General features: G+C 43.9%; 1 protein-coding gene across 3 annotated transcripts in view; it reads left to right on the forward strand.

The window, feature by feature from the left end:
* Positions 1 to 19,986, forward strand: part of ephb1 (EPH receptor B1) — a 143,986-nt gene that overhangs the window by 30,565 nt on the left and 93,435 nt on the right. For all 3 annotated transcript variants that reach the window (XR_004213020.1, XM_031854691.1, XM_031854692.1), the window contains exon 2: positions 16,647 to 16,711. Coding sequence is in view for 2 of the 3 variants with exons in the window: in XM_031854691.1 (XP_031710551.1) it covers positions 16,647 to 16,711 (65 nt within the window). In the remaining variant the exon portion in view is untranslated. The remainder of the gene's footprint in view (positions 1 to 16,646; positions 16,712 to 19,986) is intronic.

Genomic DNA, 19,986 nt, shown 5'->3' on the forward strand with positions numbered 1-19,986 from the left:
CCCCCCCCCCCCCCCCTAAATGGTCTTGAAATTAAGAGTTGACATTTTCTTTCACTTCCATCATCCCAAGTGTCAAATGGAGCATGTTGTTGTGAAGCGATATGTTCGAGGCAGACAATAAATCGAATTCCTTACCCCGGATTTTTCAGATTAGCATATTTGTAGTAATAAGCCATGCATCAGCAGTTGGGGATCTTTTCAAGGATTTGAGGCTTATAAATCACACAGGAGAAATACCTAATTTTGTGGATTTCTACAGATTATCTTTGTGCAGATAAAGTGGAAATTCAGGGATAAATAAGAAAAGAAAAAAAAGAAAGCATCAAGTCGTGCTGGCTCTGGCTCATCACAGTCAATTAGCTATGTGAGGCATCTCCTGGAGAGATTTTACTTCAGATAATGCCTCTTCTGTCATCAACCTGTGTGTGTGTGTGTGTGTGTGTGTGTGTGTGTGTGCGTGTGTGTGTCTGTGTGTGTGCGTGTGTGTGCATACAAGCAAGTGTCTTTGCTTGGTATTTTTATGTGTGCGGGTGGGAATGTCTGTGGGTTAGTGTGTGTGTGGGTTGCCTGTGCACACACCAGGCAAAATACCTCCATATAGCCCTCCTTGTGAGACGGGCCAAGCTGGAGTGCTTGTTTTCCCACTCACAGTGGGTGTGCATTTCTTTATCTCCTTTGCCTGTCGTGTTGACTGATGGGTAATATGCTAAATGGGGCCTGTGTTTACCTCACCTGTGGCACCGGCAGGCCCCTGTGTGTGCTGGGCTGTGACAGGGAGCACTAATAATGCTTTAACTGCTCTGTCAAACTTCAATCACATTGACACAAGCTCTGGTGTAGCACACTGTCCTGTTGGCAGAGGTGCTATCACCGGACAGATGTAGGTGAATTATGTCCCAGTAGTTACATGGCAAACATTGACTATGCACTGGAGATCAGGGAAATGGGCTGTGCAGTAGCAGCCCATGTGCAGATGTGCATTTGAGTGTGTGTGTTTATATATATATTCATCTGTCTAAATATGCAAATACTCCACGTGTGTTTGCATATGTGCGTGTGTGTGTGTGTACGTGGAGCTTTCCCCCCTCCCCCCCATTTATATGTGCGTTTCTGTTGCACGGTTAGTGGAGCAGTGAGGCCATGCAGCGAGTAGGAGTTTGTGATTTACGAACCTGATGTGAGCACTTCTGCCCGCCTCCTGCATAACATCCCCATTAGAGACAGCGGACACTATGGCTCTGTTCATCACGTAGCCCCAGCACACCTGGGGAGAGGAAGAGAGAGAAAGAAGGGGGTAATAGGGAAAGAAAGAAGAGATGGTACAATGCATTATCTCACCATTGCCCGATGCCTTTACAGGGACCATGACATCTGTGTACAGCTGAGCAGAGAAAAAAAGTGGGATGGGGATGCAAAAGGGAGGGGAAAAAAAACAGTGACGAATAGTCTACCCAACCACAGCCACCACAGCAGTAGCCATAGGTCTTGCCAAAGATTGCGAGTCGCCCGCCTCGTTCCTTCATGTCCTCTGGTTCTACTTTCTTTTCTTTCTTTCTTTTTTTTTGTCTACCTATGTTTTGTAACTGTGTTTGTTTTGGGCTGTCGGCGTCATTATGTGGAGCGAGCTGTCAGGGGACACACAGGCTAACAACACCCCCGGGGAAGAGAAAAGAGGAGAGGTAGTGTGTGAAAACTCTCTGGGAGTCATTCCAACACCCATCTGCATAATAACTGCACAACCGCAGATAACAAACACTTCATGAAACGGCAGTCATATTTGCTGAGCATACACGTAAGCCTGGGCAAAAAGCATTCTGTGAAATGCATTGTGTACACTGGCAAACATTTGGAATATTGCCTTTTATAATAGCGGGTAAAATCTTTGTTCTTTCCACTGTCGCACTCAGGTTTTGTGCTTTATCGCATTTATACAAGTGCCGTATGTACTGAGCTTATGACTAAAGGTACATTGTGTTTTGTTTTTCAATCGCTCATCAGTATTATGGCATACACACATACTACAGTTGTGTGTAGGTTAGTTTCCTACCAGCATCTCTTAGTCTGATATCGCCAAGATGCATTCGGGCGTTTTATTTGAAACTTGAGCTACCGTGGGAAAAAAAATGATTCAATCAGTAATGATGTATTCAAAATCAAAATTCGCTCTGTAAAAGTGCAACAGGCCTTGCCTTGAAATCCAACAGGGAGCATTTCAAATGCACTGACACTCTGCCTCTGCCTTTCATGCCTTGATGCATGAACTAGGCTATTGTTGTTCTCTTTACCAGCGCAATATCAAGACAAATTAACGAACTGTAATGAATGGATAATTATGGCCCCAAACCGTCTGAAATGTAATATGTGGAAGCTTTTAGGATCCAACACCATAGATGGAAAAATCGTGGATACATTTTGCAGCAGCGGAGGCACCGCTAAACAACCAAAATACCCCATTAAGACACCGAGACCTTGAGGGACACCACAGAAAAGTCCATGCTGTGATTTGTGTAATTTGTGTGATTTGGTATCAATAACTCTGACATTTGCAGATCTCTACAAGAATTGCATTTTTGACAATTGGATGGCAAACACTTCTGTTAAGGGACCCCTGTATGCAGAAACCATTTTTAGAATAGGCGGGGGAAAAAAAAAATATATATATACTGCAGACAAACCTTTTTTTATTGTTTCATTGTCATAAGCATATAGTGGACATGTCTGCAAAGGGTAGACTCCTGGGTATAAAACCCATTTTCATCATATAATATGATACCAGAACCTTTATGTGGCTCTAAAACTGAGACTGCTACAGCCTCTGACAGTTAGCAAGGAGTAGAAGAGGTTAATTCTGCAGCAGATTAGGCTGTGTGTGCGGCATCTGAATGAATTTGAACATATACTATGTCGATTTTCACACTTGATTTTTGGAAAAAGTGACAGCCCTGCCATATTCTTTATTAACTTAGATAAATTGCATCGAAGAGAAGTGATCTTAGCCATTGATTATCAGTGGAAGCTTTTAGTATCTACTGCCCCAGAGGCTTTTTCAAGCTATTCAAGATCCGCATGTAACATGAATCATTACCATTGTTGACATAACAATGGTCCAATGTATGTAAAATGTGCAAATGAAAGATATGAATATGCTGCAAAATATGTCTCCTTCTGTGTATTCATATCTATGTGCATAATCGTATGCGAAAGAATTGTTAAATCCTCATGGGCTGAGTGTTTTTTTGAATTTTTTCAGTGCCCAGCTTACATCAGGACAGGGTGGAGTTTACTGCATCAGCTTGACAACACCGCCTTATAGTTTTACATAACAACGATTGTCTCAACGTTTTGGCACACAGAAGTGCAGTAAAACCTCGCTTTGCCCTCCGAGCAGCTTCAAACAAATACTAAGTATTGCATACAATTTCTCCTACACAACACACCCAAAGGTGTTATTCCCGCCAACGCAAACAGTCCTGCCATTTCATCTAAAACACAGTAGGTCCTGACGGGGTGCTGTTCTCTCCAAACACCTGTGAACCACTTGTGTCTCCCATCAGAGCTATTTACACCAGCAGCAGATATACTCGCGCCCACACAGGGCAGACACCTGCATCTATTCTAACTGAGTGACATACAACTAGAGAAATACTTTACCAGCTTGGAGCAGCTTTTACAGCTGTATAATCTGCTTGTATTTGTGCATTCGTGTGGATGCGTGAATGTGTGTGCGTGTGTCTCAAGAGTGAGCAAAGTGAGCAGCGAGCGAGTGTTTTTCTGCCACAGCTTCTTACGCGTGAAGTAAAGGAACAGGTTGAAGTGGGTCGGCGGCACTACATATTTAACGAGGCGTCTCAGCTCTTTAGCTTCACCGTTGTCGAGCAGCGAGCAGAGTGCCGCAGTTTGACTTTCGGGAGCACGCCTCACGTCACGCCAGCAAAAGGCCTCATCTGGCGGGGCTGGCCGAGTACAGCGCTGCCTGGAAGCTCTCTGCTTTCCTCTGGCTGGCCCTTCTTTAACTGAGAGGGTAACCACAGGCTGTCTTACTGCATCCAGAGGCTTGCCCTCTGATCCACCCACGTTGTCTCCATTACATCAGCCGTTGACAGAGGAATCGGAAGATTCAAAATGGCAGGTTAAAAAAAAAAGAAGTGTGTGGTGGATGTTGCTTCAAAGATGACAGCTCGTACCGGCACAGCTATTGTCGAGAGAGCAGAAAGGGCCGGAGGGATGGCTGATGTTAGCGCTCCCCCTCTAGTGTCACTGAACAGCTGTGACATTTTGGGCTGCGCTTCGGGCCAGAGATCAAGCGCCAGGGCATCCTGGATGCCAAATTAGATGAGGTCAGATACAGTGTGTGTGGGTGGGTGGCACCGGCACCAGATCAAGATCACCCACATCCTCCCTGTGGCAAAGCAGACCGAATAAAAATGTGTGTGAAATGACATTTGCTCTCCCAGCAGAGGCTTAGCATTCGGAGTGGCTCGGAGAAAGAAGAGCGAGAAGGAGAGCGAGAGAGATAAAGAGAACAAAGGACTGATTAAAAAGAGGAAGCAAAGGAAAAGAGTGGGCAGGTTGATGGTGGGAAATAAAAACAGCAGCATCAAATGGAGGGACATCAAACACAAACTCCTCCTGGAAACCAAACCCATCAGCCTTTTTCCGCTTTTTACGGTTTCCATTCCCCAACTCTAAAGAAGCGCTGAAAAGCATAGAGGGCATGTGCTGTTTTTCACTGCAGGATAGAAGTCCTCCAGACAAATATACTCAAAAAAGGTCTGTCTCTTACTCCCCAGAGGTACAAATTATCTCCCTTTCCTTGCTTCTCTCTTGTTATAGATTCTTATTGGAGAGTCTCACCCACCTCTGTCAGCCTTATGCTAGAAGGTCAAGATCCTCTGCTGAAAGTTTCTCTTTTAGCCGCAGGTCTATTTTCTATCTGTTATTCCCCACTGCTGTATGCAGGCTCCAGCAAAGCCCCCGAGGAAAAACAAAGCCCATCTCCAAAAATATATAGACTTCCCCAGGCATGTGAGCACATGCTGCAAGAAGGTGGATTTAGTGTTTGCTTTTAATGGAAGCATTGTGTTTGCTCGGAGGCATTTGAGAGGCCACAGACTTTTTTTTTTTTATGGAGATAGATAGCGAGGAATGAGAGGTGATCTCAACCTGAGAATGTCTGCGGTCGCCAATAGTTTAGCCAGACACCTGGGATGTATTCGCCGCTTATGTGTGTGTGTGTGTGTGTTGTTGGTGAAGTGGCGCTTCTGTGTGTGGTGGAGCTGCACTAACGAGATCCCAGAAGAACACCTCATTCGCAGTTAAGGGAGCTGAGATCACACCGCGCGTTTCCTCTCATTCACACCGGCTTAGCCAGCACTGTCCCTCTGGTGAAGAGCATGTGGTTGGGGAATACCGAACTGAGGCATCAATTACCTGGATCTCACTACGTCGGTCAAGGGAGAACGCAGCTAAATTAAATAACACTTTCCCAATCGCATGTTCGCATATGTGCACATGCAAGTGCTGGCCCGCACACACACACACACACACACACACACACACACACACACACACACACGCGCGCTCACTCTCATGGAAAACAATCAGCGATCCATCCCAGTGGCACCCTCTCTCGACAGGGTACACTAACCGCTGCTCACCGCTGAGATTTCCTCCGAGTGAGAAATAGACGTGCGTCATATGATTGACTCACTCACACTTCCATATGACTGTTAAATCGTCTTATACGCACAGTCAATTCAGGCTTAGTGCCTTTCCCCGAGCCCCATGGGCGCGGGTGATAATTTGACTTTTATTGAAATCCAGCTCCAGTGGGTTCAAGGTGGTTGAAGGTTGTACTTTTACTGCCACAGATGAGATGGAGGGAGAGAGAGCACGGCATCACACCGTCAAGGCTCCATCTCTCTCTGCCGCTCTCTTGTGCTGTCTTGTCTCTGTCCCTCTCTGCCGATGGGGGGGATTATTCTGGATGCATCCAAACATGGTTAACAACAGCATTTAATGAGATTGGATATATAGCTTGCTGGTGTTTGCCTCTACCCCTTGAACACAGTCTTCTTTATTGCTTTCCAGGGGTGCATTGCCTTATTCCCGAGGAGAAACTAGCAGGCACAGAGGTTAATCCGCATCAAGTTATTGTTTTTTCTACGGCCTTGATAAATGCCACCCAAAGTTCAGTCAGACTCTGAGGGTGTCCCAATGGAGGTGATATACAGACCCCTTTAAATTTTTCACTCTTTGTTTCATTGCACCCATTTGCTAAAATCAAAAAAGTTCATTTTATTTCTCATCAATGTACACTCAGCACCCCATCTTGACAGAAAAAAACAGAAATGTAGAAATTTTTGCAAATTTATTAAAAAAGAAAAACTGAAATATCACATGGTCATAAGTATTCAGACCCTTTGCTGTGACACTCATATTTAACTCACATGCTGTCCATTTCTTCTGATCCTCCTTGAGATGGTTCTACTCCTTCATTGGAGTCCAGCTGTGTTTAAATAAACTGATTGCACTTGATTAGGAAAGGCACACACCTGTCTATATAAGACCTTACAGCTCACAGTGCATGTCAGAGCAAATGAGAATCATGAGGTCGAAGGAACTGCCCAAGGAGCTCAGAGACAGAATTGTGGCAAGGCACAGATCTGGCCAAGGTTACAAAAGAATTTCTGCAACACTCAAGGTTCCTAAGAGCACAGTGGCCTCCATAATCCTTAAATGGAAGAAGTTTGGGACGACCAGAACTCTTCCTAGACCTGGCCGTCCAGCCAAACTGAGCAATCGTGGAAGAAGAGCCTTGGTGAGAGAGGTAAAGAAGAACCCAAAGATCACTGTGGCTGAGCTCCAGAGATGCAGTAGGGAGATGGGAGAAAGTTCCACAAAGTCAACTATCACTGCAGCCCTCCACCAGTCGGGGCTTTATGGCAGAGTGGCCCGACGGAAGCCTCTCCTCAGTGCAAGACATATGAAAGCCTGCATAGAGTTTGCCAAAAAACACATGAAGGACTCCCAGACTATGAGAAATAAGATTCTCTGGTCTGATGAGACCAAGATTGAACTTTTTAGCGTTAATTCTAAGCGGTATGTGTGGAGAAAACCAGGCACTGCTCATCACCTGCCCAATACAATCCCAACAGTGAAACATGGTGGTGGCAGCATCATGCTATGGGGGTGTTTTTCAGCTGCAGGGACAGGACGACTGGTTGCAATTGAAGGAAAGATGAATGTGGCCAAGTACAGAGATATCCTGGAAGAAAACCTCTTCCAGAGTGCTCTGGACCTCAGACTGGGCCGAAGGTTCACCTTCCAACAAGACAATGACCCTAAGCACACAGCTAAAATAACAAAGGAGTGGCTTCGGAACAACTCTGTGACCATTCTTGACTGGCCCAGCCAGAGCCCTGACCTAAACCCAATTGAGCATCTCTGGAGAGACCTGAAAATGGCTGTCCACCAACGTTCACCATCCAACCTGATGGAACTGGAGAGGATCTGCAAGGAAGAATGGCAGAGGATCCCCAAATCCAGGTGTGAAAAGGTTGTTGCATCATTCCCAAGAAGACTCATGGCTGTACTAGCTCAAAAGGGTGCTTCTACTCAATACTGAGCAAAGGGTCTGAATACTTATGACCATGTGATATTTCAGTTTTTCTTTTTTAATAAATTTGCAAAAATTTCTACATTTCTGTTTTTTTCTGTCAAGATGGGGTGCCGAGTGTACATTAATGAGAAATAAAATGAACTTTTTGGATTTTAGCAAATGGCTGCAATGAAGCAAAGAGTTAAAAATTTAAAGGGGTCTGAATACTTTCCGTACCCACTGTAGGAGGTGCAGCTGGGCTGTGCTGTATTTGATGGCTCCTGTGAGTATGCATATATACATCGTGCCTTTCTTATTGTGCATGCACATGTGAGACTTTCTTTTATAGCCCTCGGTGCGTTCCTTTTTCTCCTGCTGTTGGTGTGATGTTCACGTTCGTGTGAGTGCGAGACAGTTTTGTTCCTGTTTTACTGTTCATAAATATTGCAAGTGCCACACAGGAGCAGAGTGTATCTTTTGTACATTCAGGCGGCAGGACAGAAATGGGGTCAGGTGGTTTCGAGGAAATGATGTGACTCTTTGCGTTCAGCTAAGGATTGATCCATTTCTGTATAAGATAACGCAGGCCGCTGCCACATGATGCCCTCTCCATCGCAGTGTCTCTCTGATTAATCCTTCCATATCTCTCCTTTATAGAACTACAGACCTTCTTCCTTCTCCCTCTCCCTCTATCTCAGTCCTGTCCTTTTCTTTTACTTTATCTCTCTATCTCTCTCAGTTTCTCTCTGCCCTCCATACTGGCTCCACATATTATCTCAGTTCAACTGTGTGAAAGAAAAGGACAGTCGGTTCTATTTCTTTGCTATCAAATGCAACCAGGCGAGTCACGGCGAGATGCCATCAGAGACACTGTGCACATATTTGACATTCACTTTATTGATTCCTTTATTTTTCTCTATTTTTTGCACTTAGTTTTATGATCCTTCACCCCTCACTCTTCAACGGCATGCATACTCACACACGGCCTGCGCTAATGACTATTCCTACTGTCTTAATTAGAGTGAAGGACTGCAGCGGGAGCTAATTGAGTGACATCATTTTGTGCACTCAGCACTATTTCCTGGTCTGGTTGAAAAACAAAGATGCTTTAACTCAGCCCCACGTAGCCCATTAGCTATAGCTTACACTTCTAAATGTCAGCCTCTCACAATCCCAGCGCGACATGCACACAGTTCTTCTCCGTCAGTCTGCTCGTGTCTCTAGCCAGCAGAAGTGATGATAGGGCCAAGTCATGGCTAAACCTTAACTTTCATTTGTGAAGTTTAGAAATGTCAAACCTATAGTGGATAGACTTTCATTATAAAGCCATTCTCCTTATGGGAAAAGGTTAAATTACATTGCCATTTATCCCCCTTCATGGTAGCTCTCCAACATAAACAGAGTTTAGCAGTAATTTTCTTAGCGTTTTTTTGGCACAGTTGTTGCGCTGTAAAATGATACTCCTTGGGCCCTTATGGTTCACGTCACCCACTCTGAGCTTTTAATTTGGGCATTGATTGAGAAATTCTTTTAGTCGTGTCATTAAAGTGATCAAATTTCTGCTCTTAATGCATTTATTGGAAAGAACGGGGAGTGGGAGGAGTCGCAAAGAGAATAAATGACAGTGGGTGGGTGTGGCTGAGTGATTGGGAAGCCAGCCAAGGCCTTGTTCTACAGCCAGTGAACCATTGGGGAGTCGTCTCCCTCTCCCTGGATTCTGTTTTGTAAGGTGAGGAGCCTGATAAGAGTTGTAATTACCTCATTTTACTGCAGCAAATTGCCAGGGTTCTTAAAAGCAGACAGGCTGGCTGAGGTAATATCAGCAGTAATGAGTATTGTGATGGTTGTGGGAGGCTAGCGCTGCTTCCATCTGGATTATTGCTTGGTCACTGCTGCTGGTCTGCTGCTACAGCAAGCCTTAGCCGATCCTGGGCTCATTACTGTGAGGTATAAATGGTTTCATATTGAGTTTCTCTGCACTACGTGTTCGGCAGTCCAATAAGTGTGTATGTAAGCATTAACCTTGCATAGTAAGATAATATATACTCATTTGTGAAATACAGATTTCTTTCCCACGTAGACATATTTTTTCCAACAAAAAGACATTTTATGTTCACATTTTCTAAAATTAGCACTTCTTGCTCAGCACTTCTTCACAAAATCTTGAAGAGATCCGTCAATGAGCTGCATGTCAGTGTAAATAGAAATAACGAATGTGCTTTTCTGTGCTGTATACTGTATGTGTAAACACATGCAATGTTGTCTATTTTCCTTTCCAAACGGATGGTGAGAAGCATTATCTTCACCGTAGGGGGGGTTTGGGGGGACAACAACAAAAATGTTTGCTTTTGATTGGTCCCTACGAGGATCCATTAAATGACGGTCTACTAAAGTAACTGCAGAATTCCCTAAGCGGTGTCATCACTGCCAGACTCACTCCAAAGATCTACATGAGGGGCGATCATATTTCTGCTGTGTGCGTCACGAGCAGAGAGAAAACGGGACATTTGAAATGGTATATCTTTTGTCAGAATGCTGAACACTGTGTTTCACCAGATTATGTTGATATAATTTAATCTTTTCATGGAGGCGTTAATATCCCTACTGTTTGGCCTGAAACTGATACACATGTTATGAAATATTTTGGAGATTTGCTTAGCTCACATTGATCTGTGTCTAGCATAATCTCTACATCCCCACCATTATGTAGTTTAGCTATTACCCATCTTTGCTCCTTATCGCCTTCTTATTTTGTATAGAAGGAGGATTAATTGAAAGTCTTTTGCACTTACGCTAAAAGTAATTAGGTTGTTAGTTTTAATTGACCCATAGGATGGGACTAATTCTTGGTTAGATTCCTCCAATCAGTCTCTGGTAATGGTTACAATATAGAAGAACATTGGTTTTCTTCTCCTTTACATCCAGTGAGCTAGAAAATTACTTGTAATTTGCAAGCATTAGAAGAAGAGATGGAGTTTTTGATTGGGAGATTTCTTTTGTAATAAGCACAGGCCAATGTGTCACATCAGAGATCCCTGTATGAAGCCTAGAGATCCTCTTCTCAGTCTTGCCTCCCAGACCGATGCTCACAAGCAGTGTCTGTGTGTTTTTTGGATGTGTCCCTTCTCCTTCTTATCCTGCATAGAGCTCAAATATGAGGAGAAATCAAACCCCCCGTAGCCTGTCATTAACAGGAGGCAGAGATAAAGAAAGATGAGGGGAAGGAATGGAAGAGAGAAGGCAAAAAATAGACGGGGGGGGGGGGGGGGGGGGGGGGGGGGGAATGAAGGAGATGAAAGACAGTGGTAAATGGAAGAGGCACGCAGAGACGAGGAGGAGAAAGGATGCACTGGGATTAGGGGGAGAGAGAGTGAGGGAGAAGAGGGATGGATGCGTGGGAGAGGAAAGAGGGAGGAGAAGAAGAAGGTGGAGGTAAAGAGAGAGCGAGAGGAGGGTGGGTGGTGGGGTTATGATGAATTAAAGATGACACTCACCGGCAGCCTGGTTTCTAAAGATCACTCTGTCTGCTAATGCAATGTTAATGTATGCAAATGATGTGCCTAACCTCTCTGTCCTGACCAGCAGAGGGAAAGAGAGAGAGAGAGAGAGAGATGGAGAGAGAGATGGAGAGGTGTAAGGTGTGTGTGTGTGTGGTGGTGGTGGGGAATTACGTACAACTGTGCTGTTTCAGTCTCAGGTCAATAGCTGAATGAGTGACTGACCACGCGGAAGTGATTAGATGCGTAAGTCTGTTGTCACCAACCTCTGGGTGTGCATTGGTTGTGTCCCTGTCTGTGTTTGCCAACTCCGCCTCTGGGTTTTCCTGCTTCCCTTCCAAAGCGACTCTTTTACAAACCGCTAATAGTGGCGAAAGAGAGTGTGGCTGCTCGCCCAGTGCCGCAAGGTTGAATCTTAACTTCCATGCGACGTGGCAGCCCAGATGTGTCAGGCCAAGAGAATGTCACCTTGCTGCGATGACAGGATAATTTCATCAGGTTCTGCAGATGCTGCATGTATAATAATTTTTCTGTCTTGCGAGGCATTCTTCCTAACATCTGCTGCTCCTAACATCTCACTTTGGCTTCTGTGAATCCCCTCTTCTGTTTCTCCCCTCATCTCTCAGCTTTTTCTGTTGTCCCCGAGACCCGGTCTTCTTTCATGCCGAAAATTTTATTTTCACTCAGCCAGAGCGAGTGTCTGCGAGCTTAGAACACTGTTAATACATTTGTGTGTGTGTGTGTGCGATCTGTGATTTGTGAGCCTGCTTATTTATTCTGTCTGTGGCTCACCGAAGCGGGACTTGTGTATCCCATCACTCCCAGCTAATGTCTCCGAGGTTGGCAGATTATTTTCTGTTCAATTTTCGAATCAGCCACATTGTCATTGCTGTCTTCAGGGAGACATAGAAGTAACGTATTTCTTTTGATGTATTTCTGTTGACTGTTCTGTATCTTCTATTTAAAGCGAAAAAGCCTTCAGTATGAGTGACACAGCTTTGGTGTGACGCGGATTATAAGAGTCTCACATCTGTGTTCGCAAGGATTGTCTTCTCTGTTGAACACGGTGACTCAATCAAAGACATCACTTCTTTCATATTCCTTTCACCCTGAAGCAGTGCTGTGCCATAAACCCAGTGACAGTTTTCAAATCAGCTCAATGCTCTTGACCATGTTGGACTTGAGCTGATCTTATCCATCAATAAACAATCTTTTTTTGGGCGATTTCCCAAGTTGAAGTGAGTGAACAGTGTCTGTCTCTGTGACAAATTTCCACACGATTTGTTTCGAAAAACACTTCGCTCTGTCAAAAATGTTCCCTTTTTATTCATAAATCCCTCGAGTGGACGGCTGATTAGTTTGGAGACGCAGCAGCCTTTTCTCATGTTTGTTTGTCACTTTGTTTTCAGCCCTGTATTAAGATGCCAGGCTCAGCAGGCTACCATGGGGCTTCATCATTGTTAAGTGCTCATTTCAATCCCGCTGATTTCGTCTTTCGGTTTTTCATCTCTCTGTCTCTCCTTCTGTCTGTCCATTCCCTTCCGTATCTCCCTCTCTTGGTCCTCCCATCTTGAATCAGTTGCGGAGAAAAGATAAACCCCTCTTAAATAATGTTGTTCAAGGCCCTTTGGATCTTGTTTCAGTTTGTTGCTACAATCTCAAAGAGAAGCCCCTCTCAGCCTTGCATCCAGCATCTGGACATGATTGTCTCATTGAATTACAAAGTGTGCCAGCATCCTTGAACAGGAGGACATAGAAGAGGGGGAGGAAAGACAGAGAAGGGGGGGGGGGGGGTAAAGTTCAGAAGAATGGAAAAAATGTGTTATGGGTTGGGAAGGGAAATCTGCACAGAATTGTCTACCATATTGACTAAGGAGCCGTGCTTCAGAGAGGCACTTCAGCACGTGTTCAATCGACCAGCAGCCATACAATCATACAGACATGGCCACAAAGGGGAGAATCACACATACATGTTGCCATTCTCACTTGCAACCCATAGAATTAAAGTCATAGAGGATGGAGAGATTGGCCAATCTAGACCTGCTGCTCTTTATTTCTATTTCTATAGATGACCTTTGGCCCAAATGCGAGCATCCATGTGTCTGTGATGTATCATGCGACTGCTTGCTGACGTGTAATTGTGTGAAGAGGGCTGCCTTCATCGATCTGTAGCGCAAGGCCCCATCAATGTTTAATGCAGTCTCTCTCGCTCCCTCATTTCTCTCCCTCCCTCCCCTCTGTATCTGTGGAAACAGCCTACCATTTGGTATTGATCTACCACTTGCTACTAATGAGAAGGAGCTGTGCTTTGGCATTGGAAGTTGTAGGCCTTCGGTCGAGCCTTTGTTGTGGCTCGGCTTGAGACTTCTGGGTTTTGACTCGTATGCTGGTAATGTATCAGCGTGAGTGAGCCTTACACAATGAGCCAATCCACTTTCGTTGTAGGTTTTAGAGTAACTAATATTCTGCAATGTACTCACAATACATCCCCTATAGCCTTGCGGCTCTTTGAATCCATTCAAGGCAAGCTACCCTGACACCTACAAGCTATTGTTTTCCAATTGATTTATGACACAGTCAATATTAGGCTCTCTATATTAATAATTTTCCCACAGACTGAACTGCTAGTGAACCTGGCTGTGTTTAATTTATTGGCGCTTGCAGGTGGAGCTGACATAGCAGAATATAAATGCAGGAGAAAACACTCTGGGCTACCCTCCAAACATGAAGGACTACAGCGAGCTGTTGTCTTTCCTTGTCTTCCAAATGACTTGGTAAAAACTGAAAGAGGGTAACAGGAGGTCCGGACAGATATAACTGCGATCAGAATCTGGAGCCATGGAAAGGGAGGACTAATAGATTTTACGAGGGTTTTATGGTCTTAAGCTGAGGAGTAACCCAGCGTTTAGCTACTGGAACCCACATACAGCCAAGAGAGATGACACGAGGAAATAGGCATCTTAAAATGCTTAAAATACAAATTACCCAAACAGAAATGTCGAATCCCAATAATATATACATAATATTTTGTTTCTGTACCTTTTTTTTTTCCATATAGAAACCTAATTGTTTCCTAAGCCAAGGTCATAGGATGAATTATAATTTCAATAATAAACTAAACCTCTTGTAATTTTGAAAGAGCCGTCTTTTAGAATTAATGCGGGTTGCTCGTTTTAAAATAAAACTCCACAAAACAGCTCATTTCAAACGCATACACGTACACGTACACAAGGGACATTTTCCAAATCCCCAGTGCCAGCGGACAGGTGCGGCATGACGGCTGTGTGAGCCCCACCCTGTTGCTAATAACCACTTACCATACTCCATTTACTCATCTGCTACTCTGATATTCTGCTAATGGTAGACATTAGGTCACATGACGCAACTCACCCACCCCCCTCCCATGGACTTTTGACCTTTTTTTTGTCTCCTTCCTACACCATCTTGTGCCTCCTTCACCCCATCCATTCCTTTTAAAAGGAAATGGGAAATGGCCAACCAATGCCTGTGTGATTTGACTAAAGCTTCTGTGATTTCCCCTGAGAAAGGGTTGGCAGTCCCCACAACGCTGGCTGGCGCTGAGGGCTGTTTCATGCTCCTATCTCCCCAGCTGACAGCAAGTCGTGCAGGCAGGCGGGCGGGCGGGCAGGCGGGCGGGCGGGCGCTGGCTGGCTGGCTGGCTGGCTGGCTGTGGAAACTAGACAAGACAAGGCTGATCTTAGGGAAATTGAAATACTCTGATGGAAGCCGGGTGTGAACAAGGCTGTCACCGTAGGTGTACACAGAAAATTGCTCTCTCTGTTGGCTGGTGAATGCGAGTGTGTGTGTGTGTGTGTGAGCGTGCAGCTTGTGTGTGGCTTAATGTGTATCTGTGTGAGTGCTTGTGTGTGTTGTGTGCAGCTGAATTACCTGGGCTAATTGGTTTCATGTCTGAGGACAGTTTCTTCCACTAAGTAGAGATTGAGAATGAAAGGCCTTTTTCTTTCCCACTGGTGCCTTGTCACTCATCATGTACTTGTTTTTTTTACCAAGACCACTTGAACTGCAGAAGACGGGCTTTGAGTGCTCCATCATTTGGAATGATTTCTGAATCACTGCAAGTTCAGTCAGATTCCAAATAAGCAACAGCTGCGGGGTTTGTGCTTCCTGTGGAGGAGTGGGTAAAGGGAGGGTGCTGAGGGCTGGGACCTCTTCTTGAACGAGGACAGCGTCTGCTGGTTACGTCTTTGCATTCAGTCAGAGTGAGATGTCTCCCTTATCAACAACGCGTGTGTGTGCGTTGCTAGCCAACCGTGTGCTGTGGCAGTGGAAGATGTCCAAGCCAAAGACACAGCAACCGCTGTTGCTCATGAAAAACATGAAATATGCCCTGGTTCCCTCTCTATAAGATGGAAGGGTTAGGCCAGAGAATAAATCTGTTACTGGGGAAATTATGAATCTATCATTACACTGCTAAGGCCAACATGTCACCCAGTCCATCACTCTATAGATCTGTGTGTGTGTGTGAGAGAGAGAGAGACAGACAGGTTCATAATAACTGTCATGCTTCTCTCTTCTTTCCTGGAGGTATATCGGGTTTCAAGATATCAGTGTGCCAACACGGCAGATATTAATCAAAACGGGGCTGACAAACGTCTTGAGTAAGCTGCCAGACTTATTTGTCTGCGGTGTGTCACTGCGGATTAGCTAGAGGTAATCTTTGTCTTATATTTCATAGGTATGGGACCAGATAAGACACCTTGTGTAATGCAAGTCCAAAATGTGGTAGATAAATTCAAATCTCCTCTGAACTGGCCCCCTATGGCAAATTTTCCTTTTTGAGTTTGTAGCATTTCATCGTCTCATTTTTACGGTATATAGGGTATATAGGTGCATCTTGAGATTTTATGCAATACTCAGAAAATCACAGAGAACCTGTATGCTTTGGAAATGTATTACATTGCTGTGGGTTTAGAAGAACTGACACAAGAGTACAGGGCAAAACTATTTTTCAGTTTTTTAAGCAATGGCCTCGCCTTGGAGGGCTCCCTCTGTGTTCTGGAAGCCGCTTTTCTTTGCATTAACAATGTGACAAAGTGCAGCACTCACACACAACCACATGCAAACCCACACAGTGTTTCTCATGTGCACACACACATATACAAAAATATCCACTCGTTTTTGTTTTTTTTCACAAATGACTGCATACCGTGCAAAATGCAAGCAGTCACGCAAACAAAGGCAGGATGCACATAGTGTAGTTTCATGCTGTCACAGAGAGAACACAATACAAAGCTCAGCATTTAACAGCATGACAGAGGCTCTCAGACATTCCTTCCAGCAAAGTGCCAAAGCTTTGTTTCCATGTCTCTTGTCTTACCAGAAGTCTAGCGGAGATGGATGAAACGCTCTGAAAGATTCATCTCCTCTCTGTTCATCAACGATTGTGTCAAGTGATTGCTGGGGCTTGAATGCGGTTCAACTCTGTGGAATGATACTCAAAATAGCTTTTCTGAGGCTAACCGCTGTCTTTGTCTCTCTCTACCTCTCTTTTTCTTTCTTCTTTGCAGAGACCGTGATGGACACTCGGGTGGCCACAGCTGAACTGGGCTGGACGGCGTATCCTAATTCTGGGGTGAGTCAGTTATTGTCAACACATATACGCATCCTGACTATACAAATGGTTTCAGACGTTTCTGTTCAAACTCTTTCTGTTGGGAGGAAGAAACCCAGTGTGCACATACAGATCTATGGTCAGCCAGACAAATAGACAGGAAGGCAGGCAGGATGGGAGTATAGACTTAAGTAGTGCCCAATGAAGCTCCTATTATGGGTATTATTTTCTCTCTGTCCCAGCTCATAATGACTTAATGATATAATGGGTCCACGTAAGCCCTAGACACAGTACCTAAGTCCCTGTAAATGGAGGCTGGGGGATACCATAGACATAATGATACTGTAATGATACATTTATGCAGGGCAGTGGAGGTATTAGGATGAAACAGGGAAGGAGGAGCTAAAGAGGATGGAAATGCTCAGGGCTTTTTCAGATTTTAGGGGAACTATTTTCAACTTTCCGGTAGTTTCATGCACATAAAAGGAGGAAAGTGCAAAGTCATCAGAATGGGGACAGTGTTCACTTTTTTTTCCTGAAAGAATCACACTATCAGACATATGATTGCCCTATTACACTAATAGACTTAAAGATAATTTTAAGGCCTTGTTCTCTGTGCTGCAATTCAATAATTCAATGAAAAGCTCCATAGACCAACATTGGTAGCATGGATCTTGCAGGAGTCATCCAGAACAGACGATGACTGTTTCCTGCATTTTCTGGGTCTTTGGGTCTTTATGAGGCATTTTACACACGTGTAAAGGGAGCTTTCATTGCTTTTGAACAGAGCTTTGTCTTTAAACATTGGAGAGTGTGGCAGTCCACACTTTTTCTTCTCTCCCCAAAGGAGTACTAATTAAAACAACCTGGACCCTGGAATAACCTTGTGTTTTCATCTTATGTGATACAAGTGTGCGTGTGTGTATGTATGTGTGTTGGTGCACAATCCTAACAGGATCTTACAGCTGAGATCTTGCTTATGTCTGCTCCTGTATTGTTTGTATGAATAACATTCATCCTAATAAAGTTATATAGATACATACTACATACCAAATATAGTTATATCGTTTTCTAGAATCAGTGAGGGAACTACTTTAAATGCATTTTTATTTCGCTGTATATAAATACAACTGGATTAAATTTAAGATAAGGTGAGTAGCTTGTGAACAGACTGTCCTCACCAGAATAAAACTTAAAGTAAGCAACCGAGTATGTTGCAGGTGAGCCAACATAGTTAAAATTAATGTTAAATTGTATTTTGATTTGTTAGTGAGGATGCATCACTTGTCACCTCACCGCGAATTAATTGTTTAGCGGCCTTTGAATTGTTTCATTTATTTGCTCTTTTAAGAATTCCACACTTTTTTTGCACGACATCAATCTTTGCACCAAACCTGGAGATTCTGAGTTTCTTCTTGAGGGGCATGTTGGTCTTACACCCGGTGCTGTTCACCCTGAATACTGTGAAAGGATCAGTTGGGTCGACAGTTACGCACTTACATAATATGCAATGGAATAAATATATAATAAATAAATATTTTTTTCCCCCCATGGATCAGCCTCACACTGTCACATCTTTTTCTCCGTGATGAGAAAATATCCATTAAGACCCACTGAGTAGAGACTTCTACGCTGGTATTTCCATCAGAGCCTGTTCAGTTCAGTAAGCCTCCAGGCACACAGAGCCTCCTGTCTGTGTTGAGCATAGTTTTTTAAGATACTCCTGGTGTAAAGGTTTAGGCAGGGAGACACCTCTGTAGGGAGAATACACTCATACCGCTCACTGGAAGAACGTACCACTTTACACGGCTGCCTTCACCTTACTGGTAGTGTGTGAGTGATGCAGCATGGTGCGTAGAAATGCACACTGTCTCACACACACACATATGTGCACTTCAATACACACACACAGCATTCAGCAGGTTTTTAATTGGTGGATTTCTGTTGCATGAGATTCAAATATGTAATTATTTCAAACCTGCAATATCTGATCATGTACAACACTCCCCCTTGAGGGTTGCTGGTGCACCCGTTTGTTTGTGTACTATATCAGCTGATTTGGAAATCCAGTATTTAATCGATAATCAGATATATTTGACATATGTATTCCATCTCAGCGTACCTATTCAATGTAATGGTCAGCTGAAGGTAAATCTCATAAGAATGACTGTAGCCCTATGGCGGTGTCAATGTAAAGATACGTACTTGTATGACTACACATGCTTATTTTATTAATCATGTGTATTTGTTACTAAGGCAGTGGCTATGTGGTCAATTGTTCTCTTTGCAAACCTGATAAATGCCTCTCTAACGCACACACCAAGAGAAAAGGCACACACACACACTAGTGTTGTCCCTGTGCTATTCGATACATCTCATTAATTTTCCTTCAGTAACTTCCCCTTCAGGAGTTCATAAGCAGTGTGTAGGTGTGTTTGTGTGTGGCTGACCAGAAGGGTTAATTTTGAAGGATTGCAGAAGCAGCATCATTAGTTCCAGTGGTGTAAACACGAGGACGTATCAGGGTTGGCCATGTGAATGTATAATGGAGCGACAGTATGCGAATGCACACCCTTATGATAGCACCTGCTAGAGAGGAGGGCTCAGAAGGAAAACAGATAGAAACAAAATGATGATATTCCTTCATAATGTGCATTCTTGCTCCAGCTTTTATTGTTGCAATTCAGTTGGATATATTCTTTCTTTCCCCTCTGTGGACTTTCACCTCCAATGTATATTTTTCTCTGTTTCTGTCTAACCTCCATCCTTGTGAGTCAGTCCTCTCGTTCTGTCTCTGTTACTCTCTGACGTTGTCTGACGCACATCCTTACTACTTTACGACACATACAATGTGCAGTCCCAGAAGGGCAAAAGGCTCTCGACCTTGCCATGTGGCAATGTGACGGAGCAGACATGAAAGGCAATGAAACACTGGCCTGCTAATGTAGATTTACATCCACTTAGAATGTGATTATGCTTAGTTATCAACAGTAACTTGGCTTTCTGAAACATCATCTGAAATTCAAGTATAATCATAAGCCATCAGTCTGAACATGGATTAAATAGGTAAGAAATGATAAATAAACACACTCAAACCTGGGTTTCTTCATCAGGTTAACCGATTAAAAGAAGATTAGGGGACAGATATGCTCATTTTAGGTTTGTACGTGTGTTTTGAGTTTCTACTAGAAAATATTTTCATGCTTTAAAGTTCATTCTGTCTGTCTGAATATACCCGTGTCCACCCTCTGTCTGAACGCTCCATTTTAGCGCCTATCTCTTTAGGACTCCCTTTA

The sequence above is a fragment of the Anarrhichthys ocellatus genome, unplaced genomic scaffold, assembly GCF_004355925.1.
Source record: "Anarrhichthys ocellatus isolate YVR2014 unplaced genomic scaffold, GSC_Weel_1.0 scaffold15, whole genome shotgun sequence".
Taxonomy (NCBI): Eukaryota; Metazoa; Chordata; class Actinopteri; order Perciformes; family Anarhichadidae; genus Anarrhichthys; species Anarrhichthys ocellatus.